The 27,936-nt window shown below is 35.2% G+C and overlaps 1 protein-coding gene across 1 annotated transcript; it reads left to right on the forward strand.

Annotated features, from left to right (window-relative positions):
• Positions 1 to 9: 9 nt before the first annotated feature.
• LOC133784985 (probable WRKY transcription factor 9) lies at positions 10 to 27,936 on the forward strand. Its single transcript, XM_062224247.1, has 7 exons — positions 10 to 186; positions 1,444 to 1,536; positions 25,696 to 25,944; positions 26,145 to 26,285; positions 26,413 to 26,781; positions 26,849 to 26,962; positions 27,241 to 27,936. The coding sequence occupies exons 1-7, from the start codon at positions 10 to 12 to the stop codon at positions 27,934 to 27,936; spliced, it is 1,839 nt and encodes a 612-aa protein (XP_062080231.1).

Consider the following 27,936-nt stretch of genomic DNA (forward strand, 5'->3'; position numbering starts at 1 on the left):
AGACGCTGAATGGAGGCACAGGCCTGTGGGCGGATTGGGCTTCGGGTGCTGGGCCTGGGAAGAGGCAGCTGGCTGAAGGTGCTCGGTTGGGGATTGCTGCATGTGAGGTGGCAGGCGGGTGGCACTTTGGCTAAAGCAAATGGGAGCAGCTGGAGGTTGATTGGGAGTGTGGTGTTGGTGCTTCTGGTACCAGGGAGCTTGAACGTGGGCTTCGAGTGAGGCTTGGGCCAGAAGCTTGGGCCTTTAGCTTTTCAAAAATGCCATATTGTCTTTATTTCTTTCAGCTTTAATTCTTGAAAATACCACCTTTCCTTCATTTTTCTTTATTTTCAAGAGCAAAAATACCATAAATTCCCTACAAAATAAATCATAATAAAATATTTTCAATTATAAAATAAATCAATTTAATTCTTTGAAAATATTAATTATAACTTAATTTAATTTAACATTTAGTTTCAATAAAACACATATTTTTTTACTTCTAACTAAACACAAATAATTCAAATAATTAACTACAATATTTTACAACAAAATAACTATAAAAACACACAAAAATGTATAAACTCATGATAAGACTAATAAATTCAAAAATTACTTAAAAACTTAATAAATCAATTAAAAACTCAAGAATTAAGCAACAATTAGCACATAAAAAGTGGTCAAATAACTCTATTTTGCAGAGTTATCAGGTAATACATTTGAAACTCATTTTAGAATATAATATGGTTATTTGATATGGAAATAAAAAATTAATATGCTCTTCATATTGATGTATATATAGTGTCTTTTCACACATTAAGCGAAAGACATGAAGGAATGAAAGAAATTACAAGTGGAAAATAGTCAATTGCCCTCGTCAAACATCGTCAGTAGAGTGCAACTTTTATATCACAAGGATGATGAAGGACTATTACTTGAATGAGACACCCATGTGATGGATAACTAGTAATGTAAGTGTATTTATTATTATTGAACTACAATTCTATTGAATTTAATTTCTCACTTAGTTTTTTTATTTTGTGTTTTGTAGTGTGGTGGGAAGAATACATACGTACTTGGCGAAATTAATGAAACTCGAAATGAATGGGCAACCAAGCTTCTTGAGTAGATGAGTCATAGCTAGAGTAACTTTTGAAATCTGAATTAAAAAATATACTAATTGTAGTTTTTAGTTATCACTTACATAGTTATTCCAACTGTATATTTTGATCTTGTAATTTTTAGATTTGGAATAGACTGAGTTCTATTGATTTTGTCTGCCTATTGATTCTGTCTGAACTAAGTTGTAATTACACAGGAAATTATGAATGAATATAGTAGTTAAAAATAGATAAATGAAAAAATTCCCATATTCTACATGGGACGTCGCTCTCAACAAAACTGTCGTCTTTTGTATTGCAGGGGACGATGCTTGCACATAAATTGTCATCTCATGTATTGCAGGTGGATGACGCTTTAGTAGGAACTTTCGTTTCATTTACTGCAGTGGATGACGCTTACACAGAAACTGTCGTCTCATGTACCACAAGAGACAACGTTTGTATAGAAATCACCGTCTCCTGTACGACAAGAGATGACACTTTTATTTAAACCATCGTTTCATGATTTACATGGCATGACATTGCATGGGTCGAGGGTATTAGAACTGACGTATGAGAGTCCATACGACGGTTTAAAACCATCGTCCATGTCAATTTTGTAATAGTGTATTGTAAAATTGGTAACTTAGTTATTATCATGAGTGCAAGTTATTTTGAGAATAATATAAAATTCATATTAAAATGAAGAGATTTTATTAATCTTGTAATTTTAATTTAAATATCAAGAGAGTGTATATTGTGAGAAATGTTAACATTAAGTTGTTAATAAAATATGAATAATTGATTAAATTGTTGTCCTATAATTCTATGTTTGTGATTATTTGCTTGAGAAATTTTCACAATTTATTTGTGTTTATATGTATATGTATATGTATATATATATTTTATTTTGTGAAATATAAAAGAAAGCAAGTTAAGTGAATGTTACCTTCAAATGAATGTTTCTTGTTTTTGCAAGTAAATGAGTCAAATAAATTAAACATTGAGGTTTTGTTTATTTTGATCTACCTTGGTGAAAAGCTAAAGTATCATGAGGTTTTAAGAACTCATGATAATCTTTGGATAATAAGTCTAGCACTATCTTGAAGGATAATATAAAGAGTTTAATAGAAATAAAGAGATATTTATTGAGTTTATATCTTTTTAGACCCTGTGTTTTCACAATTTACTTTTTGGGATAAAATATTTCAAATAGACCTCTAAACCCAATTTTGATAAAGAAAAAATTGAATATGACAACATATTTGTTAGGCATAATGATTATGCTCTTGTTCTGAATTGTTAGTTAGGTAGATTATTTGTGATTTTAGTTAAAAAAAAATTGACCAAAATTAGGTTTAGGGGTGTATTTGAATTATTTTACAAAATACAAGGTCCAAACAGGTAATGAGACAAAATACAAAATTAAAAAATATATACTCATTTATTTTGTTGAGGAAATTAAATTGATTAATTTGGTCATCTTATTAAAACATATACATACAAATTATGTGATTTAGAATTCTACATTCTAAATCATTTTAGCTTTATGTATATAATATGGGTAATCTAGACATGCTTGAAATCTAAAGTTAGTTTGCGAGATATTTGATTCAAGAAGAAGTCGATTTAAAACACAAAGGGAGTTATAGAAACAAAGAAGTTTCTAGAATCAATATTCAAGAAAATGTGTTTATCTTGAGTATTAAAGTGTGAAAATAGTGGGGGTTTTGACTTGGGTCAAACTTACTATTTTGATAAATTAAAGGTGTAAATATTTTATTCAAACTATAGCTAGCACAAGGTTTGATAAAGTAATGAGGGAGTGATGACTCATTAAGTATGCATACATGAGAAAAGTAAATGATTCAAAATGGAATCAAAATTTTGAGAACTTAAGTGAAAACTTGACAAAAGACTAAAAAGATTCATAATTGATGGTAACCTATCTTAATACTAGTTAGTCAAACTAGTGTTAGGTTTAATAAGCGATAACAAGTCAACTAAGTGAGTGTGTATAGTACTGAAAATTGTCTCATCTGCAATATAAGTACTAAGTGTTACTAATTGGAGGGTTACAACCAAATTTTTTCTTTTTTAATAGAATTTGGTCTTGAGATGACAAGTATCTTAAGGGTAACAAGATACTATAAAAGTTTCACCTATATGAACTAAGAGGTGGTGCCACCTCTCATGAGAATCAGAATATCATTATCAAGAAAAGTCCATGAATGGATTTGTGCACATGACCATTAATAGTGCAAAAGTGAGCCAAAAGGTTCTCAAGTGAACATAGCAAATGTGTATGTATTATCACCGATATGTTATCAAGGAATAGTCGTTCAATGTTTCGACAACCAAAATTTCAACAAACTTTGTGATAATTATACTAAGGTAAAATTCAAATCGAATGACATTTTATTACTTTGTGTACTAATGCATTGGTTTCTATAAAGAGTGAGATTATCAAATCAAGTGGGCGAATATTATATTATCTTTATGATACAAAGTTTGATTGATTAAATAAATGTTACAAATTATTTGTTACCAAAGAGATATCATTTAATCAAATGGGAGAATGTTATACATGTAACCTAATTTGTAACATACAAATGGAAGTTACAAATCTAGTTACTGATATGTAACTCCCAAAATTTCACCATAATCAATATGTAAAAGAAATTACATATTCTTGATTTAATTTTCATGGATATAATATTTTATAGCTGTTAGGGATGTTATTTTGACAGCCAATAAATGTTTGGATGTTACAAAATTGTATGTGAGAAGATTTGTGATGTTTTGACAGCTTGTAACCAAAGCTGTTACTTGGGGCTTCAAATTAGTAACCTAACAATTTCAGTTTTCAAGCATCTTTTTGATGCCTTGAACATTGTAACACCCAAAGTAACCCCAAAATCATCCCTTTAATTCTATAAACACTCAATTTATCATTGGTAACACCCAATAGAGTTGATGTAATTTGAAAATCAATTGGTGATCTCAAACTCCATAAATAAAGATTATTTTGCTCACTTGAAACACACTTATGATGACATGCTCATTTTTAGAATAATATGCCGAGTTTGAGAGAAGACTCGATAAATCCTTAGAAACATTTCTAGAGAGTATTCCCAAAGAGCTCTTATGAAAGAGGAAATAACTTTTAGAACAATTATTTTGAATCTTGTTTAAGTCTTAGATCTTCATCTTCTACCTCCTGTCCTTATGATAATTTACATAAATTATGTAATCTTTTATCATATTTTTCCTTCACATATGTAATATTATTAGTTAATATTAAATATAATATGTATTAATTTTGATTGTAATCATCTCCATTATTATATTTCTCTAACATCAAACACGACAAAAGATGAACTTCTACATGTGAGTTGACTTGAGTCGTTCTTTTTCTCTTTCAAATAAAATAAGATAATGATATAAATTGCATAAGTTTTTTTTTTGCCCCTTAGTCCCACTGTTGTAAAATTGTGCTATTGTTTTATGATTTTTTTTATACATATGTTTTTCTAAATAAATCTAATCTATAAAAATATGGCTTTACCATATTAGTAATTTTTTCAAATTAGTTTAAAAAAATTCATATGATATATGACATTTTAAATAATTAAATTTTACATTTTACAATTTGATTATGTAAAAAAAACTATGACATATTGTTAACTTATATATTTATATGAGAATCTAGAAGTTATATAAAGAGTGTAGTTTCTATATTGTTTTTTTAATGAAAGTTAAAGAAAAGAAATAAACCCAATTACATATCAGAAAGTTTGATTTGAGTTGTGCTTGATTATGTCATTTGAAGCTCTAAATCTTGGGAGTTTTATGTGTTATAAAAGTATTTTTCTTTTAAAAAGATTTTGAACTCGGTATACATTTGATGATTGAGATTTTTGCGGCAAAATCTCCTATTTTTTTACAAAAGTTGCGACGAACCCTTCTAATAAAATTTTTTGGTGGCAAAACCTCATTCATTTAATAGTTTGTTACAAGTTATCATTTTTAAGGTATTAAATGTCATGTAAGCAAATTAAGTACTAACTAAGATATACGTGTCAACATTTTATAGGGTCACATTAAATAATAAATTTAATTAAGAAAAAAATAGAAAAAATAAAATTTAATTTTGTTCAATTTAATTGGGTATACATTTAATGATTTGGTACCTTTTTCCTTGGCCCTCTTTCATAGGTTCTGCCGAGGGTTCTATTGATTGTCCAACAACTTTCCCAAGAAAAATAAATATGCTTGGTTTAAAAGAGATATTTGCACTTGCGCTCAGCTGCATTTCAGGTGAGTTTTTCTTGATTTTCAATTTTGATCATTGTGATTTAGAATTTTTTTTCTTTAGTTTATTAGGGAGTTATATACACTTTGGCTTGTTGAGAATCATTCATATAAGCTTGTATCTTTCTCTAGAAAATAATTCAAAGTTTAAAAATTGTACTTGTCTATCTACCGTCAACTTATATAAAAATCCTATAACTTAATAATTTGGGCACATCTCTTTTGATCTCATAAGGATATTTAAATTTAAGTAGATGTAAAGTGTTTTTTTTTTATATATATTTTATTTTTCAATTAATCTGCTGATCTTAAATTTTTATGGTAAGATGACGATGTATTCTTCAAAAATTAAGTGGAATCACACTAAAAGCTTTCTTTGAACTTATATTTGATCTTTGGTACTTAGGTTGTTTAGGTCGTTCTCACATGTTTCACGAGATTGACACTACGAGCTCACCATCTTCATTCTAGCAAGGTGGTTCTCGCATGTTGAGGGAAGATTACCTTATAACAAGTTTCTATCTTTTTTATTTTCATTTCTTTTCTCATTATTCTTGCATCTTACTTCGATATTTTTTCCTTCTTTTTTTTCTTCCTATACTAGTACACTCTTCTTTAAATGGTCATGATCTAGATGTGCCTCAGCTAAATCTCATGATGGAGTTGAAAATCATTTAATATCTTCAAGCATTAAAACAAAACTCTTAGTTACTATATTGTTTTTAAAATGTCATGAAAATCCTCACTTACACTAAAAAAAAAACATTTTTGATTATTGTGTCAATTGAGGCTAACAGTGAGAATGTTAGCATATTTTATTAAATTAATTAGAGTTACTAAAACCCATGATATTAATTAGAGTTACCAAAAATCATAATTCTAATTAACTATGATAAAAGTTAATAATGAGATTAATTGAGAAATATTCTCAATATGGTTAGCATTTAAGGTAGTTACTGTTAGATATATAAATATATATATATATATATTGCCTCAATGAAAAATAAGAACTATTACAACTGATAAGTTCATTGTTATATATATTTTTCAAGTTCTTTCGTATTTAGATGATGCTAATTTGATGTCTTAAGAGATTCTAGCTTCATTTGTAAGTTTTTGATATTTAAACAAAGTTGTAATTTTTGTTGACAACATTGATATATTTGATGCAATTTTGGTTACAGAATCTTATAAGTTGCAAGATGAAGTTGAGATGAAATTATAATGTGTTTTGAAGTCTCTAAGCATATATGGGGATGTTGCGGTGAATGAAACTTGAGTAGCGGCTTAAAAAATCAAGAGAAGTGAAATTTGGAGCATTGGTTGCGGCTCAAAGAAGTGGTGGCCACAACCTAATTACAAGGAATTAGGATTTTCGAAACAGCAAGTTTTGGCCGCGGCGAGTACTTCTTCAAGTCGCGGCCAAAATATGATTTTTTAAGAGAAATTGTGCATTGGCCGCAACCACTACTTTTCCAGGCCCCGGATCAAGGCTAAATCAAGCACACTGGCCGCGACAACCACTTTTCCAGGGCGCAGGTGTAATGACCCAATTTTCCTAATAAGGCTTATTAGGGCCTTGATTAGGGGGCCATGATGGCAAATTTTGGAATTATATGATTATGTGATATTTATGTGTATCATTATGTGATTATGTGAATAATATCATAATATGACTTGATATGCATGTTTAGGTGTATTAAATATGCATGTGGACCTATTTCTGTTTAATTGGTCAATTTTCATAATTTAGCCTGTTTTGCGTATATTTGGCATATATGTGGTATGTGTGTGATATTTTATAATTATTTGGTTATGCTAGGATTACTCAACACGAGATGATCCTAGGAGGCAAGCCAGTGGGAAAGTCACAATGGGATTTATACTTGACTCGGAGTGAGTCAAGGGGTATTTAGCACATTATTGGGATATTGGGTATTGGGAATAAATATTTGATGATAAATTGGAAGTTAGTGAGATCAGGGGGAAATTCTGGGAATTTTGACTATTTTACCCCGGAGGCGTTTTTGGGACCCCGAGCATTAGGATTTGCTTGAGGTTACTTAAGCTTGAAATAACCTGTCAGAATAATAAAAAGAACGTTTATAACGTTCTCTCTTTCTCTCGTTCCCTTTTCGACACTCGATCACATTTTTGAAGGAAATTTGAGTTTTAAGACTTGAATTCAAGCAAGGATTGAGGCATAGCGATTCTAGGAAAAATTAGAAGCTTATTAGCTGGGGGATTTAGTTGGGAAACGACTCAATTAGAGATAATCCAAGTTTTAAGTTCTAAGTTTTTAAAGTTTTTAAGCTTTGATTGGATTTTATGTTTTGATGAGTTTTTGGATGAATTGAAGCTTGGGTTTTAATGGTTTTGAATAATTGAGATGTTTGGGAACTTTGATTTTGGGATTTGGATATGTTTGGATAGGTTTTTGGAGGATTTTAAGTGGGAAAAACTGTAGGAAATGGCTGGTTTCGTGGTCAAGTCGCGACCCTGTTCTAGCAAGTTGCGACTTGGATGAAGCCAAGAGCCAGGAGGGCTCTGCTTGGGGGGCACGTTGCGACCCAAGAGGGGTCAAGTCGCGGCCCGCACCGTGAAGTCCAAGAAAAAACTCTCTAACTTGGGGCAAGTCGCGACCCTAAGGGCCAGGTCGTGGCGGACTTGTGCATTTTTGCCTAGATTTTGGTTTTAATCGTGGGAACTTAACTCTAAGGGCCTGGGATCGTTCCTACTACCTTGTTGAGTAGGATTCGACGTCCCGGAGGCTAAGATTGGGTTTGGAAGTATTTATTTACTCATTTTTGATGAAGTTTTATATTATGGTTGTGACTAGGTTATCGCTAGGGGCTTGGAAATAGGATCGTGCTTGTGGCTCGTTTATTGGTAACCTGTGCTTGGACCAAAGGTAAGAAAACTGCACCCAGTATGTGATACATGTGATACATAAGATACATGTGATTAGGGCATGTCATGAATGTTGAATATGAGATTGATCAGAGCTTGAGTCTCTATAAATGTGCATGATCAAAATTATGCTAGCGAAAGTTGAGTAAGAATGTTGAATGCCCTATATTTGGATATTTGACATATGATATATGCCTGGTTGCATTGCTTATTTGTGAATGGTACTGACTCATTAGTCAGAAACGACACTGGTTGTATGGAATTTACCTATGAGTCAAGAGCGAAATAAGCGTACTGAACGCAGAGCCGAAATGATTAGATCTAATCAACATAAGCATTAAATGCTTGACCGACCCCAAGTTCGATGAAAGCTAAAAGCGTTGTTCTAGTCTAAATGCTAGTTACTTAGAGCTAGGGCCAAAAGGCTCAGGTGATTGTAACATCACGTGGATTAGGGTGCAAAGCCCAAGTGCGTGACTCATTAGTCACTTATCTGATTAGGGTGTGGAGCCTAAGTGCATGATTCATTAGTCACTTATCTGATTATGGTGCAGAGCCCAAGTGTATGACTCATTAGTCACCTATAAAGTGTGTGACTCATCAGCCACCTATTCAAAGATGGACTCAATAGTCATCTATACAGGGCGTGGAGCTCCGTAATCATTTATTTGGACTTTCTTTCATGCAAGAATAGGGCTATTATTGCTAGGCATGCCTATTATGATTCAGTGACATGTTATTAGCTGTTCATGAGCATATTGAGTTTTCTTGCTGAGCCTCGACTCACAGGTGCTATGTGGTGCAGGAAAAGGAAAAAGAAAGCTGGACCATCCTTGAGTTGGAGAGCTTAGGTGACGATGTGTACATATGCGGCTGCTCGACCACCACGGCCAAGGGTTTAGAGAGGAACTAGGGTTGAACCCTATTTTGCCGCTTAGGTTGGCTGGTTCTACATCTTTTATTGTAATTAACTTATAAAATATATTTTGGAATCCCAATGTATACAGTAAACGTTTTAGTGAAATGTTGTATCTTTAACCAAATTTTTTAACCCTAAACCATTAATCACATTTAATTACATGATTATGGCCAAATGACTCGGTTAGCGAGTTTAGCACCGTTTAAAATGCACAACTTAACAGTCCCTGGGTAGTAGGGCGTTACAGTGGGAATTCAACGCGATTTCAGTTTTTATGTTATTTTTAATTAGATTTTTAAGAGGATTATAAAGAGTTCTAGGGATAAGGTTTTCACAAGTTTTTAATTACGAATTCTAGAGATTAGAAGAACAAATGAGAGGAGCGGACAACAATCTTTCCTACATCAAACTAGTTTTTCCTTCTTCTCTTTAAAACTCTTTAATTTCAATTATGATTATGTTCTTGGTTATTTTTGTAATTATGGAGTAATATTCTTTTAGGTTAAAGGTTATTTCAAAACCCAAACACATGAATTTTTGATTTTCAATAGTGAATGTTATTTCTTGATTTCTCCAATGTTAAATTGCTTATATTCTTCTATGATTAATGTTATGGATTATGTGATATCTTGTTAGATGGCCAACTAATTAGGATGTTTCATTATTCTACTATCATATTAGAATTACTATTCACCTAATAGTTTAGGGGTTCTATGTGTATGTGATAATTTTCAATTGATAGTATTGTCATAGGTATTATTGATTGTGATGAAGTTTAGAACCTAGGTTAAACGAATTATATGCTAAATTGATTTGTTGCTTAGATTAACCTATCTCCACATAAATTAATGTTATACCTAGGTTAAATAGATTACATGCTTCATGGATCTATTGCTTGGTATAAAGATTTTATTATTGAATGCTTCGTCTTGATTAATTGTAATTGAGAGATTGGGATAATTAACCGCTTCAGCGTTATCTACGAGGTTAATAATTTAATTGGGAAATCAGAATAATGTTTATTATTGTTGGTATTGAATGATTGTGGAGGTTGGAGAATGACTCTTAACTGTTTCTTTAAATCGCAATATCAACTCATTATTGCTTTTATGTTTATGTTTATGTTATTTAAATTTCAATTTGAGAAAAAAAATCCCTTCTTTAATTTTCGTTGTTAATTTTTTAATAATAGTTTGAACGTAATCCTTGTGGGTTTGAATCGTATTTACCGTTATACTGATATAATTGGTGATACTGAAAATAAAATATTTAGTAAATTTGACACGGCACACGACACCCGTCAAATTTTTGGTGTCGTTGCCGGGGAATACTATTACAACTCTAAGCAAAGGAATACAAAAGACAAAGTGATTGATTAAATAAATTACAACTCTATTGCAAAAATTACATGTAAATATAGAAAGATGCAGAAGAAGACAGTAAATAGAAAATACAACTCTATAACAAAAGGATACAAAGAAACTAGAAGTAGTAGAGAAAATATGTAGAGGAGATTACAATTCTAAAAGCAAAAGTGTAAATAAGAAAATAAAGAGAAGAAGATGAAAAACAATAGTAGAAAAGAAGAACAATAACAATAAAATAAACACTCTCACTCACACGACCAAAGTGAAGAGCATTGGGGATTGCCAATTTGATAAACAAGGTTTACAACATTTGTCCAAAAGCTTATTTCCCCTATCTTAAGCACTAAGGGAATCTCTCAAATGTAAATAGCTCTCTAGAATAAACAAGTCTCTAGGTGATTTTCTAGCCAAGTGCTCTAGATGATAGAAAATAGTGTGTAAACAAGTGAGCAATAAGCTCCTATTTATAGAGTTTTGAGACACCTTTTGAATTTCAAATTCCACCAACCCCATGGATGTTACCAATGTTTAATTGGATGTTTATGGAATTAAAAAAAAGATTTGAGAGTTACTTGGTTGTTTGAAACGTTCAAAATTGGATAAAATCAAAGTTGGAAAAAAGGTTGTCAGCCTCTCTGGCTGCAACCTGGGATATGCCTGACCGTGGCCGCTGGCTTCTGTTCCCCAGGCCGCGGCCTGGAACAATCACTGGCCGCAACCACAGAGCATTTCAGCCACCCAATTTTCCAAAATTTTCCAAAGCGTTCCAAACTCATTCCCACTTGATTTTGTAACTTCCATACATATTATGGGAGCTAAAATCACATCTTCAACAACCATATCACTTATGGCTTTGTGAAATTCAAACTAAAAAATGTGCAATATATAATCTACACATTATTGGGTAATATTTAGGAGTTACAAATTTGTAACTGATTTTGTAACCCCAAATATGTTGCACATTTGGATATTCACATTATCCAAAAAATGTAACTCTCATATATATTATATTACAATATGTGACACACTTTGTCACACTATTTAATATAAACATCATATTAAAAATAATATAACATTCCCCCCACTAGAATAAATAGTTCAGTATTGTAACACTTATTTAATCAATCAACATTATATTTAAAATATAACATTTTCCTCCACATGATTAAATAATAACTCTCTCATATAAAAGCCATTTGCATTGGTGGATAAAGTAAAGTGTTTTTCAACTTGAACTTTACTATAGTGTAATTATCACAAGGTTTGTTGAAAATTGGTTGCACTAGGCATTGAACCAACTTTCCACAATAACAAACCGGTGATAACACACACACCTTTGCTATGTTCACTTGAGACCTCTTTGTCTCGCTTTGCACCGTTAATGGCCATGTGCACTTTCCATTCATGGACGTTCTTGAGAATAATCTCAATTCTCATAAGAGGCGGCACCACCCTTAGGTCCATATAGGTAGAACTCTTACAACATTTTGTTACCATAAAATACTTGTCTTCTCAAGACTGAGTTCTATTAAAAAACTTCTCGGTTTTAACTCTCAAATTGGTGACTCACAAGTACTCATATTCTCAGATGGGACTATTTTGAGTATAACTAATATTCACTTGTTATTACCTATTGAACCTAATACTAGTTAAGTAACCAATATTAAGATAGGTTACCATCAATCGTGAATCTCTTTAGACAATTTAAGTCCCATCCCTCGAGATGAGGTAGCCACTAGATCTCTCGTTAATGGTTTAGTGAAAGGATCCACCAAGTTTTCACTGGTTCTCACATAAGATATGGAGATGAGTCCTCTTTGAATTAATTCTCTTACATATCCATGCCTTACATATCAATTGTGAATCTCTTTAGGGAGTTAAGTCCCATCCCTCGAGATGAGGTAGCCACTAGATCTCTTGTTAATGGCTTAGTGAAAGGATCCACCAAGTTTTCATTTGTTTTCACATAGAATATGGAGATGACTCCTCTTTGAATCAATTCTCTTACATATCCATGTCTTAGACTAATGTGTCTAGATTTTACATTATACACTCCACTGTATGCTCTAGCCAATGTTGCTTGGATATCACAATATTGATATAGTGGATACATTCTCTTTGATTAGGGGTATCTCCATCAAAAGATCCTTTAACCATTCAGCCTCTTTGCCGGTAGCAGATAAAGCTATGAACTCTACTTCCATAGTGGAGTGAGATATGCAGGTTTTTTTCTTGGAACCCCAAGAAATTGCACCCCCACCAAGTGTAAATACCTAGCCAGTGGTGGATAAATTTTCCCCTAGATTGGATACCCAACTTGCATCCTTATACCCCCCTAAGATTGAAGGAAAAATTTGGAGTAGTGAAGGCTTATTCCTTTGGTTTTCTTAAGATAACCTAGGACTCTCCCAATAGCCTTCCAATGATCCACACTTGGATTACTTGTAAACCTACTAACTTTACTTATCGCAAAAGCTATATCAGGTCTAGTACACTGAGCAACCTACATAAGACTCCCTATAGCACTTGCATACTCCAATTGAGCCGCCGCTCTTCCCTCATTTTTCTCTAGTTTTACACTATAGTCGAATGGAGTATTGGCATATTTAACCTAATGTGACGGGACGCCAACTCTTGAGAATTTTTGGACTGACGACTTGGTCAACTCCAGGTTGCTCATTCTTTGCCCCGTGCTGAGAGGCCCTGACCTAATGAGGTTTGCTTCAATTACTAGGATGCTAAGGTCCAAATCTCGGTCGGGGAGAGCCTTCATCGCCTGGAGATGATCCTCGAAGAGTTGGACGTAGTGGGTTCGACGGAAAAGACCTATTCAAAAGGGATTGACTAAGTGTCGAACACAAAAAATCCATAAAAATGTGAAAGATAACACGGTCGAGAAGATACTCACCAACTCTGGTGAAGTCGAGAATCAGGGTTAGATTGCTATGAGTCGGGAAGCCGTTCATGAAGAAGAAGGCGTCCTTGTAATCCCGAGAATGATTCTCGTTATGGTGAGGAGCCTTTGTAGTTGAGCGACGAGGCCGCGTACTTTGCCAAGGCATAGTACCCGCCTCGTTTGGTGTTCTTCTTTCGTGGAGTGGTGCGGAAGCTGTAGAAGTAGAGGATCTCAGTCGGTGAAGGCTCGGGCCATTTCTGCTTCCAATACAAAATGTACATCCCCGCGAGCACTCTATAGCTGTTGGGGGAAAGCCGGAAAGGGGATATCCCCACGAACTTCAGGAAGTTCACAAAATATTGTTTGAGGGGTAGGGTAGACCTTGCCATCAGGTGAGCCTGGCTCCAGGCGCCCAGGCCGTTGACGCTGCGGTGCGCTCTTTCAGACTCCCGACAGAGGCAGATAAGACACTTGTCCCCAAGCGAATAGTGCCTCATGATAGCCTTAATGGCATTAGGGTGTCAAAGCAGAGTGTGGTAATCCTCTGCTCTAAATGCATTGCCTTCGTACGTTTGTGTAGGGTGTGGAAGCGGAGCTCTGTTAACCTCCTCCACAGTTAACCCCCTATTTTTGGGTGTTTTGGGCCTCTCTGCCACTTGGTTGTCAGGACAAACGACTAAATCCCTGGCTGGCTCTTGGGCTCCCATACTTGCATTGCCTTTTGAGGCACCTTGTGCTCGGGCCATATCAGAAATCTCTTGGTCGAAGAGATAGAACCCGTGTTCGTGTAGCTGCCAGAGTTCCTCAGACACCTGAGACAAAAACCAAGCAGTTAGTATTCTGACTGAAGGAAAGATGGCCAAAACACAGATGACTCTAGGGATACTGCTCGGGGAGAAGAGAAAGATTTTGGAAATGTGGGGTATCCCTGGCGCCTAAAGACAGGTCAGAGGGGATGAACCTACCAGAATTTGGGATTTGCCCAGATTCCGGTCACAAGCCCAGAAACGCAAAATTGACATAAAAACCATTGAGGGCCATTTTGAACGTCCCTAATATCAGATTGTGCCTAAGATGACTCGTGAAAGCTAAAAATAGACTCCTAAATGTCATCTCACTGGCATTCTTAAACCTAAACATATATCAAGACTCCTCAAGCATAAATAAAAACAGAAAGCCACTTACCAGAGATGAAACAAAGGTAGGTATTGAGGCGAGTCTTCACCCTGAAATATCGTTTGCCGTCTGCCCAGAAGTAAGAAGATTCACGCCAATTGTCCAGAGCATTGGGAAAAATGGTTGAAGATAAGGGTGAGGAAGAAGAGAGGTTTATGTGAGGGTTTTGGTTTTTTGTATGGTTGCAGTGTGAGATTGAGGAGGTTTTTTCTGGGTTTTATACCCAATAAAACCTAAGGGGAAAGCAACTTCTCCATGACCATCGCATGGCTTCCCCTAATAAGGTCACGAGAATGATCCAGCGGTCAGGGTTCAAAAGGCACAGATCACAATCATTGTTTCTGTGGGAAAAGATGCCTTGGGTTCCGAGTAGACGTTTGGGATCCCAGAGATGACCCCTAATTAAATGCACGGATTGAAGAGCCCAACAATGGGGTGTCGACACGTGGGTTCACTTTTCAAAGTGACGTCAAAGGAAAGCCCAAACATTTTTTCCTCCATTTTTAAGTCTCCACTACCTGAGGGCGAGTAGAGACTTGAGGGGAAAATGTTGTCTGTATTTTCTCCTCCAACACGTGGAAACTTACAATGACTGACTCGGATGGTCATAGACGTCCTTGGAGTATGTTACCTCCCGAGGGCTCTATTCGAGGCGAAGATCCTTTTAGGTGAGGTCACCTGTCTTCACAGTGGGTAGGCTGTGAATACCTTAAAGGTAAATTACTCTCCAAGGATTGCCCTTGGAGCTTGAGGTTCCTTAGCTCAGGCAATTAAGGCGAGGGGGCTGTACTTCCCCAGTTGTCTCCCAGGTCCGAGGTTTTGGTTCTCAGTGCCAGAGGATCGTATGGCAACCTTTTGGGCGATTCGTCAACAGTGTTTGTGAGTGTATGACTCGACAATTCACACTCCCACTATGACGTCTGACATGGAGGTACTTACAGCACGCCCTGACAGTACCTGGGGCATGTTCCCCATAAAGTGAGTACCTTTCTGCGGTGGGCCCTGCATATCTCGCTTGGGCCGTGGTCTCTATTCAGTCCAGCCCAATGCATTGAATTGGTATTAATCCCCCAATAATGGGACGAATGTGTTTTAATTACTGATGATTAGTATTAATGACCTTATCCTCAATAAATAGGGTTGGGGGTCTCATTGTAAATGGTTAGTTTTTTAGAGAAAAAACACCTTGTACTCAGAACAATCTAAACATTGCCTGAGAATACACCATTGGAGTTTGCCATCCCAAGCTTCCAATCTTCTTAATACTAGAGACTCGTGGACTAGGGTTCTTTTATAAATTGAACCACGTAAAATCCTTGTGTTCGTATTGCTCATTTCTTTATTCTCTCTTTTTTAGGTTGATAGCGAAAAAGGCAGTCAACAGATAACATTGAAAGTTACATCATTGGTGCACAACTTAACCATACCCTCACAAGAGCACCCCTTTCCCAAAAATACATTGGACTTGGTAAGAATTAGTTTACTAGACTCAAAAACAGCCTTAACACTGGGCTTGCCAAGCAAATCTCCACTTACCAAATTTCTACTCATTTCGGGAACATAGAGCACATTCATTAATGTGACCTTCTTGCCAGAGGTGAAAAAGACTTCAATGGTAAATTTTCCAAGTACCTTGGATTTTCCCTCATTGCCAATTTGAATCTCAAGGTTGCCCTTTGACTCTTCAAAGGTCTTAAACAATGATTTGTCATAGGTGATATGGACGGTGACATATGTGTCATACCACCACCCTTTTTCCTTGCCTTGGACCGCATTCACCTCACTAAGGGTAGCAAATGTATTTTCCTCTTGAGTTGCATTCACCTTAGGTCCTTGTTGGTCTTTTCTATGCCTACACTCTCTAGTAGCATAGTGACCATTTTTCCCACACACAAAACAAAGACCTTTCTCACCCTTAAAATGGTTTGGGTTGGTTTTTGGACCCAAAGGTTTCTCATTACCCTTCTTTCCTTTCCCTTTATTTTTGGGATGTTTTGGTTGTGACACCACATTTTCTTGGAAGTCTCTCCATTTGACCCCTCCACAAGTTTATCTCTACATTTGGATTCCTCCTCGATTCGAATATGTTTTTGGAATTCCTCCAAATAATAATCCTCATTTTTTTGAAGGATTCTTTGCCACTATTGCACCAACTTGAAAGGCCTTGGGAAGCTCAATTTTTAAAACTTTAAATTTGTTAACAATTATTTGAAGCTCATGAATTTGAGGAAGAATAGGTTTATCACCAAAAAAATTTGAAATCAAAGTATTGAGAAATAAAAAACTTTTTAATACCCTCCTCTTCTGCTTTGAATTTTTTCTCAAGTGCATCCCAAATATCCTTTCCCGATTTGGTCTTGGTATAGAGGTCATAAAGCCTATCGGATAAGGCGTTGAGTGTAACGTCCCAAATTTGCTAATAAGGCTTAGTGCCTTGATTAGCGTGTTGGGGGGGGGGGCAATAATTGATTTTATTATGTTATTATGTGGATTAAATGATTATGTGATTAGAAATGCATGTTTAGGTGAATTAAATATGCATGTGGGCCCATTCTGGTTAATAGGGGCATAATTTAATTTTGGCCCGTTGAGGGCATAAATGTGAATTATATGTGTGTTGTGTTTGATACCACAAGATTGTGGTGATATAATTGTGATATGTGATCCAAGACGGTCCTAGGGAGCGGAATAGCGAAATAGTCACAACGAGGTCGAATACCCGGCTCGGGGTGAGCCTAGGAGTATTATGGGAACATAGCACGTGTTCGGGATTTACCAAGTAACAGGTAGTGATTTAGCGATTATTTGGGTATGTTGGCGATTTAATGGGGAATTATAGGAACACTCGAGGAATTAGCGGGATGTGACAAATGACGGGATTGCCCTTGGTGGCATTAAAGGATTAATGATAGACTTAAGGGCATTTTAGGAATTTTTGAAAGCTGTGGATACACTTAGTTTTGGCTAGACACTAGAGCCCGCTAGAAATCAAAAGAACACACACACTTCCTCAAGCTTCTCTCTCTCTCTCTTGGCTCTCTCTCCCTCTCTTTGGTGCTTGGAAGCTTGGTGAATTTTGAGGACTTTGGGCTAAGGAATTGAAGGACTGGAGGTTTGAAGTGCTTGGGGATTAGCTCAGGATTGAATTCTCAGTGAGGTAAGGGCTTTAATTTGATATTTTCCTATTGAATTCTGTTATGATTCAAAAGTTTGCATGAGGGTTGAACTTTAGATTGGTTTTGAGTTTTGGTGATGATATGGAATAATTTTAGGGGTTGTTGTGATGCTTAGGTTGTGTGGATGAGACTTCTAGACTTAATTATAGGTTTAGATGTTGTTTGGAGTGTCATATAATGGTTTTGGCTCGGGAAAAAAACGCAGAAAAATGGTGGAATTTCTGGGTTTTGGGGCTCGAGTTGTGGCTCTATTCTTCAGGCGCCACGACCTGCATGAAATCAGAGGCTTGGGGGCCTCAGATTTTTACCCAGGTCCCACGACGCAAGCTGAGGCGCGCTGCGACCCGTGTCCCTTTGATGAGAGCCCAAGACTCTCTGACTTGTGGAGCGCCACGGCTCTTAAGGGTTGGGCCGCAGCTCAAATAGACAATGTTGGCCAATTGAAGGTTTTAAGCTCAGGAACCCAAATGTTAAGGCTCACAAAGGTTCTACTACCCGGTTTAGTAGAATTCAAGGCCCCGAAGGCTAGACTTATTCCGAAGTTCGTATTTGGTTTAGGAATTGATGGATGTCTATTTATTAATGCGTTATGACTAGATTTTATGTCAAGACTTGGTTTAGGGGATCGTTCTTGAGATCGCAGTAGTCAATCAGCTAAGGACACAGGTAAGTAAACTATTTGTGCTCGTAGAGTAGTGCATGGCCTGATTATATGTGCTTAAGTGTTTTATGTGAATGTTATGACCTGCTATGGTATGTATGTATGATTGTGAATAAACGACGAAGGCCGAGAGCGGCGAAGGCTGGGAACGGCGAAGGCTGGGGACGACATGGGCTGGGATCAGCGTTAAGCATGCTGAGTGTAGGGCGGTAGGGCGAGATCCTCTAAGGGTGCTGTATCCATCCGCTCGGTGAAGACCGCGAACCCAGTGCCTGGTAAAACACCTGGGTTGGCATAGGCCTCTATATGTTTAATCTACTGTCTGTTTAAATTGTACATTATTGGATTGATTGTGATATGTTATGTGTTGAGTTTTCTTGTTGGGATTCGGCTCACGAGTGCTCTATGGTGCAGGTAAGGGCAAGGAAAAATTCGATCAACCATGAGTTGGAGAGCATGGAACGGCGTGTACATGTTCGGTCTACCTGGCTGCCATGGTCGGGGTTGTTCGAGGAATTTACTGTAGATGGCTGATTTTTTCGCTTAGGTCGACTGTATTCACATTTTTGAGTTATAATACATTTTCAAATAGTATTTTGGGATCCCAAATGTATAACTTTTGTGATTTTAATGAATGTCCAAATCTTTTATAATTAATGTTATCATATGAGTTTTTATTTCAAGTTGATCACATTTTCAACCTAAAACCTCGATTAGCGAGCTAATGACACATTTATGTAGCACCCCAATTTGCTAATAAGGTTTAGGACCTTGATTAGCATGCCTGGAGGGCAATAAGTGAATTAACATGATAATATATGAATTTAAATGAATATGTGATTATAATTCATGTTTAAGTGGAATAAATATGCACGTGGGCCCCGTTTGTATGATAGGGGTAAAATAGTAATTTTGCCCGCTGAGGGCATAAATGTAATAATTGTATTATATGATTAGTACCACGTGTGTGTGTGGTGGTATTAATGTGATGCACGTGCCGAGACGGTCCTAGGGAGCTAATTATTTTAAAAGTCACAACGAGATTAAATACCCGGCTCGGGAGGAGCCTAGGGGTATTTTGGGAATTTTGTAAATTGGGTTGAGAATAAGTGGCTAATGGTTATTGGTGATTGAGTAACTTGAGTAACCATTGGTAATCAGTAAGGGTAACAAGTTTAGATGGGAAAGTGGTAGATTTGTAGGATTGGTGAAATGGCAAGAGTGCCCTTGAGGTTTAGTTAGGAAATGCTTTACTTGGAGGGGTAGAATGGTCTTTTGGCAGGATATGGGAACCTTCAGCTGAGGGAAAAGGGTCATTCACGTTTTACACTTAGGTATATTCCTGTTCTTGCTGAAATTGAAGGGAAACCTAGAGGAGGAAAGGGAAAACTAAGGGCAAACCTCTTGGGATCAAGAAGAGAATTAAAGCTAAGGGAACTTGGAGGATTATTCAGTGAATTGAGGTAAGGAAATTCTGTGTATGTGTTGTAGAATTCAGTTAAGAGTATCATGGAATTGAGAACTAAGTTATGTGCTTTGTTTGGTAAACTCTTGGGATAAATTGAGGTTAGGTTCAGCAGGAGGTTGTGATTTGAGCTTGGAACTTGATTGGGAAGATCAGCTCAAAGTTGAATTCTTGATTGAGGTAAGGGTTTTAAACATGTTTGAATTTTCATTTCTGATATGGTTTAAGAATCTAGAAGTCTGGTTTACATCTTTCTCAAGCTCTGGTTTGAGTTTTGAAAGCTATTGTTTGAGTTTCTGAAATCTAAAACCCAAGTGTGGAGTTTGGGTGTAATTGTGTAATTGAGCTTGTTGTTGATGTTTATAGGTTGTTAAATGGTTTATTTGGGGTTTTGAACTGATTTTGGGGTTTGGGTATACATGGGGATTGAATTGGGAGTGTTTTGGCTCGGGGAAAATGCAGGGGAAAACCCAAATTTCTGGGTTCGCGAAGGGGCGCCGCGGCCCTGTTCTTTGGCGCCGCGGCGTGAGGTTGAATCAGGAGCTGGGGGACTCTCTGACTTGCTGGGCACCGCGGCCCTCAAGGGTAGCGCCGCGGCGCTAGACTATTTTCAAGACAGGAAATTTTGCATTTTTGGGCATTTGTTCCGAGGGCTCGGGGAATGTTTTCGATGCATTGATTTAGGAATTTGGGGATCCCAAGAGTATGAGATTAGTCCCGAGAAATGGTTTTGGATTGGTTAGTATTAAAGGGTGCTTCATATGTGTTGTGACTAGGTTTTCGGAGACGCTCGGGATAGAGGACCGTGCTCGTGACCTTGGTGCATTGTGAAGCTCAGAATACAGGTAAGAAAACTGTAACACCCGTAGAGCAGGGCACAGGCCCATAGTGTTGTTGCAGGGCATGGCCCTAAGTTGTGTTGTTGTTAGGATGTAGTCTTGATTGAGTTATTATATGTTTTTATGCTGTTTGAGAATGCTATATGTGATTATAGCAGAATGAACGACAAAGGAGCCGGGAACGACGAGGGGCCGAGAACGGTAGTGGGGCCGGGTATAACACTTAGCACATGGAGTGCTTATGGTTAGGGTGAGACCCCAATGGATACATGGGATATCCTTACGGTGAGGACCGAGATCCTAGGCTTTGGTAATGCTTCTGGGACGACATGGCCGTATATGTGTATAATCTGATGGACTATCTGTTTATCTGTGAGTTATCTGTTATAATGGTTGTGTGATATGCATATGTTATGTGCTGTGTGAGTTTTCTTGCTGGGCTTCGGCTCACGGGTGCTCTGTGTTGCAGGTAAAGGCAAGGAAAAAGTCAACTAGCCATGAGTACGGAGAACGTGGGGCGGCACATACATGTTTGGCCTGCCCACCGCTTGGGTTGGGGGCATTTTGAGAAATGGTTGTATTAAATTCTAATTTTGATGGTTAATTACCTGTAAACCTATTTTGGAATTGTAAACACTTTATAAACTGTACTTTGGGATCCCAAATATAAGACATTTGAAATTTTCAATGAATTAAAGAATTTTAAAAAATTACAGCCTTGACTTCTGTTTAATCACACTTTTGTTCTAAAAACCTCATTTAGCGAGTTAATTGCACATTTTAAACTCACTTAGTAACGACTCTAAGGTAGTAGGACGTTACATTTACAATCACATGGTAACGACTCTAAGGTAGTAGAGCGTTACATTGAGGATATGAACCCTACAAAGAAGATTGTCCTCCTCCCTCTTCCTTCTTTTCTCCACCACCTCGGGAGTGTCTTTGTCGGATTGCGATAGGATAGGTTCAAGGGTGGACTCTAGGATGTAGGCGATCTTGAGAGTGGTTAATAGGAATCTCACATTGTCTTGCCACCTAGTGAAATTGGATCCATTAAACCTATCCAACCTCACTAGGTCCTGGTTCATGATCTTGATGGTCTCACCTTCCATTGAAACAAACAAGCTAAGCTTTTGAATGTTAGATATATTTATATATTGCATCAATGGAAAATAAGAACTATTACAACTCTAAGCAAAGAAATACAAAGGCAAAGTGATTGATTAAATTAGTTACAACTCTATTGCAAAAATTACATGTAAATATAGAAAGATGTAGAAGAAGAGAGTAAATAGAAAATACAACTCTATAACAAAAGGATACAAAGAAACTAGAAGTAGTAGAGAAAAGATGTAGAGGGGATTACAAATCTAAAAGCAAAAGATACAAGCAAAAGTGTAAATAGGAAAATAAAGAGAAGAAAATGAAAACAATAGTAGAAAAAAAGAACAATAACAAAAAACAAACACTTTCACTCATACAACCAAAGTGAAGAGCATTGTGGATCACGAACTTGAACAAGGTTTACAAGCTTTGTCCAAAAGCTTATTTCCCCCCTATCTCAAGCACTAAGGGAATCTCTAAAATGAAAATAACTCTCTGGAATAAACAAGCCTCTAGCTGTTGATGAAATGTCTCACCATACAAATATAAGGTTCTGGTCCCCAATCTCAACGCTCATTCTCATACTCCATCTAAAGAGCTAGTGAGAGCTTGGAAGTCCTTTACCTCACTAATACTACTACTTTATTTTCTTTTTGCAAATCTAAAGCTGTTAGATTGAGATTATCAAAATCAATGACTGAAGGTATACTCTAACGATCATCTTTATTATTGTGACAATCCTATTCAGTTTATTCTGCGTATTATGATTGTTATGTATCTAGATGAATTATCTTACAAAGAATTCCACGAGCACATAAGTATAGTTAATATAAATGTTTCCTAAATATTGTAACTAATGTATCTATTATAGTATTTATTGATAATTAGTAATTATAATAATCATCTTAATGATCGAACTCTTTGTAACATTTACTTACAAGCTTATAAGTAGGTAAACACAAATATGAGAAAAAAGTTAATAACATTTTAGACTCTCAAGTGAACATAAGCATTATTGGCTAAACCACTATAATTCCCAATGCTTTATAATATTTGCACTTTAGTGCGAGTCTTCGTTATTTTATCTCGAGTGCTTGCAATTCTTCGTGAGTACTCACAATTATTTTATAGTTACCAAAATCGTCCAACAACAAAACTTAAGGGGGAAAAGAAAATGTAGAAGAGAGAGGTTGTCATATAGAAGAAAAGAAAGAAAACAAGAAGATAATTTTGAGAGAAAAAGAAATAATCTTAAAAAATGAATATACTGTTTAAAAATGAGGGAAAATTTTAAAATTTGAATGAGAATTTTTTACATCTCATCGACTTAAAACTGATATCTCAATTTTAATAGTATAAATTAAAATGTTGCCACTAGCTATCTTGAAGAATTCTTTAGCTATCTTAACATTCTACATGCTATCTAACTATATATAAAGTAGTGTTGTACATCCTAATATTATATAAATATATATATATATATATATAATGAATTATTAGGGCAACCTAAACAAGTAACATTACAATATTGATTCTTTCGATGACGGATGTCTTTTTTTATAGAGACTATACATATACTAGAATTAAATTCTTGAAATCGAAGTTTGAGTGCTTAATAAGGCAAAACTATTTTTTAACTATATATAAGATAATCAAAATCAATTTCAAAGTAAACTAAATAACCTCCAAATCTTGATTAATAGATTATCGATCCATGCTCAAAACACTTGACACTAATTCGATTTATTATTAAGGCCTTACAAATAGGTCAGTCATACTCAATTATTAAAACTCATTTATATATATATATTAATATTAACTTACCTAAGTAATAAGCTAATTCATCAATAACACGGGATCCCAATCATCCGCTGTGACATGTGCTATTGAAACAAACATTAACGAGTTAGAATTTAAAAAATCATTAAATAATGCATGTATACGTTGTCACTGATGTGTGTATAATTATATATATATATATATTTATAGAAGTTTACATATATATATATATATATAGAGAGAGAGAGAGAGAGAGCAAGTAATGTAGAGATGACGAGTGATTTAGCTGTTATTATTTATTTTTGGGATATTATTATTACAAGAGTCTTTCACTTGACATTAGTCTCGTTCGGATCCCGAGGAGGCAGTAGAAGCTGGCATTAACATTTAAGTCTTATTAGTTAAACATGTGATCATCCAATGCAATTAAAGTCAAATATTAAGATTAAAGCGATCTAAGGTTTAACTTTAATGTGGAATAATGATTGAGATGAATTCTGAGTTCACAATTTTGATTAATTATAGGAAACAAGAAGCTAGCTTTCCAGCCTGATAATTAATTAGTTCAAACTACCAGCTTTTTTTTCTTATAAAATTAAAAAAAAAATCATATAAGTATTGGGCGAGCAAAGGTATGGAAGACGATTACAAAATAAAAGGACGAATTTGAAAAGATATGGGTAAATATATACCATTTTGATATAAGAGGAAATTTGTTGTCTAAAAGATGTATAATTTATATATGTAGCATAGATTAGAATTTTATTGGAAAAGAGTTTCTAAGAGATTGTAAGAAATGATTATTAAAGGCAAGAAACGATTTATAAGTTTGTATTAATCTTTAAAAAATCGCTCTTTTTTCCGACAAAAAAAAAAAGAAGAAAGAAAATCGCTCTTTTTTAATATTCCTACCAGAGTTAACTACCCTCTCAAGAAGTGAGTGTACACCACAATTATTTTTTTTGGTTCAAAAATATTAATGGAGAGATTTATGTGTATCATTATTTTTATGGTGAATGTTAGTTTTGAATTTCTGTCGTGGACTTTATTTATTTTTTATTTTAGGGTCTACTTGACATAGTTTTGAAAACAGCTTATAATTTATTTTGAGAGTACTTGCTGTGATCGAGTTTTAAAAAATATAATTTATGCATTTGGAAGCTCTCTCTTATCTGTAAGAAGTAGTCCCTACAGAAAGTTGTTTAACATGTAAATGAATTTTGAAAAATATTTTCTTCACTTTTTGTACATACAGAAGTAAAACGAAAAAATTACAAAAAAATAAAATAAAACCTTAATGTTCATTTTCTTGGATTTTTTTCTTTCTTTCTTTCTTTCTTTCAACTCCCCAATTGTTATGATTCATTTCAATGTAGTGGTCCTCTACGTAGCCCCAACAATTATATTTCATGGTTGTTCTCAGATGGAATTACTTAAATTATTAAGTATATGCAACATGGAATTTACATTGTAACAAAGAACACGTATACACACATATATATATATAACTACTTAAATAAATATTTTCTTATTTAAATTAAAGGTAGTATAGTGACATATATATATATATTAATAAATTTATTAAGAGAGATAACGAGGAAGAGGAAGGTTCACAATAAGTTGACCAATTCATCAATATCAAATCCCAAGGTTTCTGTAGTAATTATATATTATTGCATTTCGTACGGGACTCATATAATATATATTTTTTATATAAGGATGAGAAGGTTATAATTATAATGATGTCACATGCATATTATTAATAACTATTTTCATGTGAACTAGTTGCAACACACCTTACAAAAAAAATAACAGGAAATATTCTCTTAAATATCCTTTATAAGTAAGGAATTGCTATATGTTCTAGTTGAGATTCCTCAAGTAAAAAAAATAGAGTTAGATGCGTCATTTGTGTATCTGAATAATAATATATATGTCTTTGAGATCGATGCAAGAGAATTGACTTTGGTGTTTTCAAGAGTATAACATACCCTACCTATAACGATAAAGAGAGAAAATATTATATATTTGTCACTAAAAATTGATGCTAGAGAAGAAATTTCAGAAGAAGAGGAAGAATTAATGGAAGAGATGAAAGAAGAAAAAGGAGAATCAAAGGATGACCATGGTCATGATGGGACAAGGATCAAAGTCGTTGATGGTGATTTTCATCAAGATCGACCGATTATAGTGCAAGTGCAGAGTAAAGAAGATGATGAAGTAGTCGAATCAGTGCAAGAAAATATCAAGCCAGAAGAGGTTAAGCAATTTAAACTTAAATTTATTGTAGTTTTTATAGATTGTATGTTTTGTATAGTAACTCAAGTTTCTTATGGATATAATTCTTTTGACATGATATATTTGACGTATTTATAAGCTATTGCTAAATATATTTATTATGTATATGTATATGAAGGATGATGTTTGATATAAATATATATTTTTCTCTATTTTAATAGTCATCCATCCTACAAATGGAGATGAACTGCATGAAAGAAGAAAACCGTGTATTGAGGAAAGTCGTAGAAAAAACAGTGAAAGATTATCATGATCTGCAAATTAAATTTGCCTCTGTACTCCAGCAAAGTAACCATGAAAAGGCAAGTCTTTTACCAATAAAATTAACCATGAAAGTATATATATATCTACATACAATACATATATGTATGTTGATATATATATATAGTTTTGGTTTACTTGTAAAACTAAAATCTTTTTTATGTACAGGATACACTAATACCTTTTCTTGCCCTACAACCAAATAGTAGTCCTTCAGCTTTGAACATCTTATTAGATGGTGGTAATTATATGAAGCCGTCGACCCATGAGAGCACTCATGCCGGAGAGAACCATGAATTAGGGTTGTTATTGAGGCTGCAAACAGGCAGTAGTAGTAGTGATCCTGAACAACAACATAAGAATAACAAAGAAGAAGAGATGGGTAATAAGCAGGAGGACTTGAAAAGTTTTGATAACAAGTTGAAGAGAACAAATGATCATCATCAATTGGGTGGAATAGCCAGCTACGCCATCAGTGGTAACTCACCTAACAAAAAGCCTAGGGTTTCAGTCCGAGCAAGATGTCAAGCAGCCACAGTGAGTTTTTGCTTGCTAATACATTCTTATGAAAGAATACTTCTAATATATAGATATATTATTGTAGATGAACGATGGTTGCCAGTGGAGAAAATATGGCCAAAAAATAGCCAAAGGAAATCCTTGTCCGAGAGCATACTATCGATGTACTGTAGCTCCAGGATGTCCAGTAAGGAAACAGGTAATAATATGTATTTATATATATATATACATATATTTACACGTACATAAATAGGTATACATATGGTTTTATACACAATTACTAATTAGTAGTCCCTTTTAATCATTAATGAGAATAGGATTCAAATCTTATATATCTAAATCTTTCCCAAACGAAAGAAACCTGGTCAAATTATGAAGAGAATTCTATATATGTATTGTATATGACTTGGTGAATTGACACAGATCGATCTTATATATGTATATTAAACTATATCTTTATTATTAATCTCTGACTAGGTTCAAAGGTGTTTAGAGGACATGTCAATACTCATAACAACATATGAAGGAACACACAACCATCCACTCCCAGTGGGTGCAACAGCCATGGCTTCAACCACATCATCTTCCTATATGTTAGTAGATTCAAATAACCCTTACTCTAGTCACCATGCAAGTACCTCCAACTACTCTCATATACTGATAAACCCTATGTCCCAATACAACTCAAACATTAGGACTCTTAACCCTAATAATGACCCTTCCAAAGGGATTGTTCTTGACCTCACAAATAATAATACCCCACAATTCCCTCTGCCTACACCCTTATCACATTCCCTATCTTCTGATCGTCATCACCAGCCAGCCAACAATTTCTCTTGGAATATTCCAAGCGAATTCCCAACATATACTCAAAACCATATTAAAGTTAGTAGCGCCACCAGAGGCGGATTGAACGACGGTTTTCAGGTAGGTGAGACAGTGAAGTCAAGGACTGAGAATATGACGACGGCCATAGTTTCGGATCCTAAATTTAGGGTTGCTGTTGCGGCTGCTATTACGTCTTTAATTGATAAAGAAAGCCATATAACGACGAAACCCATTGGATCATCAAGTACCAGCTTTGAGCATCCCAAAGATGGAGATAGTACTAGCGATAATTGGGTGCTTGAAACTCTATCTACAAACGCCAAGGCCATTGGTCAAACACCTTGA

Source organism: Humulus lupulus, chromosome 6 (assembly GCF_963169125.1).
Source record: "Humulus lupulus chromosome 6, drHumLupu1.1, whole genome shotgun sequence".
NCBI classification, from domain to species: Eukaryota; Viridiplantae; Streptophyta; class Magnoliopsida; order Rosales; family Cannabaceae; genus Humulus; species Humulus lupulus.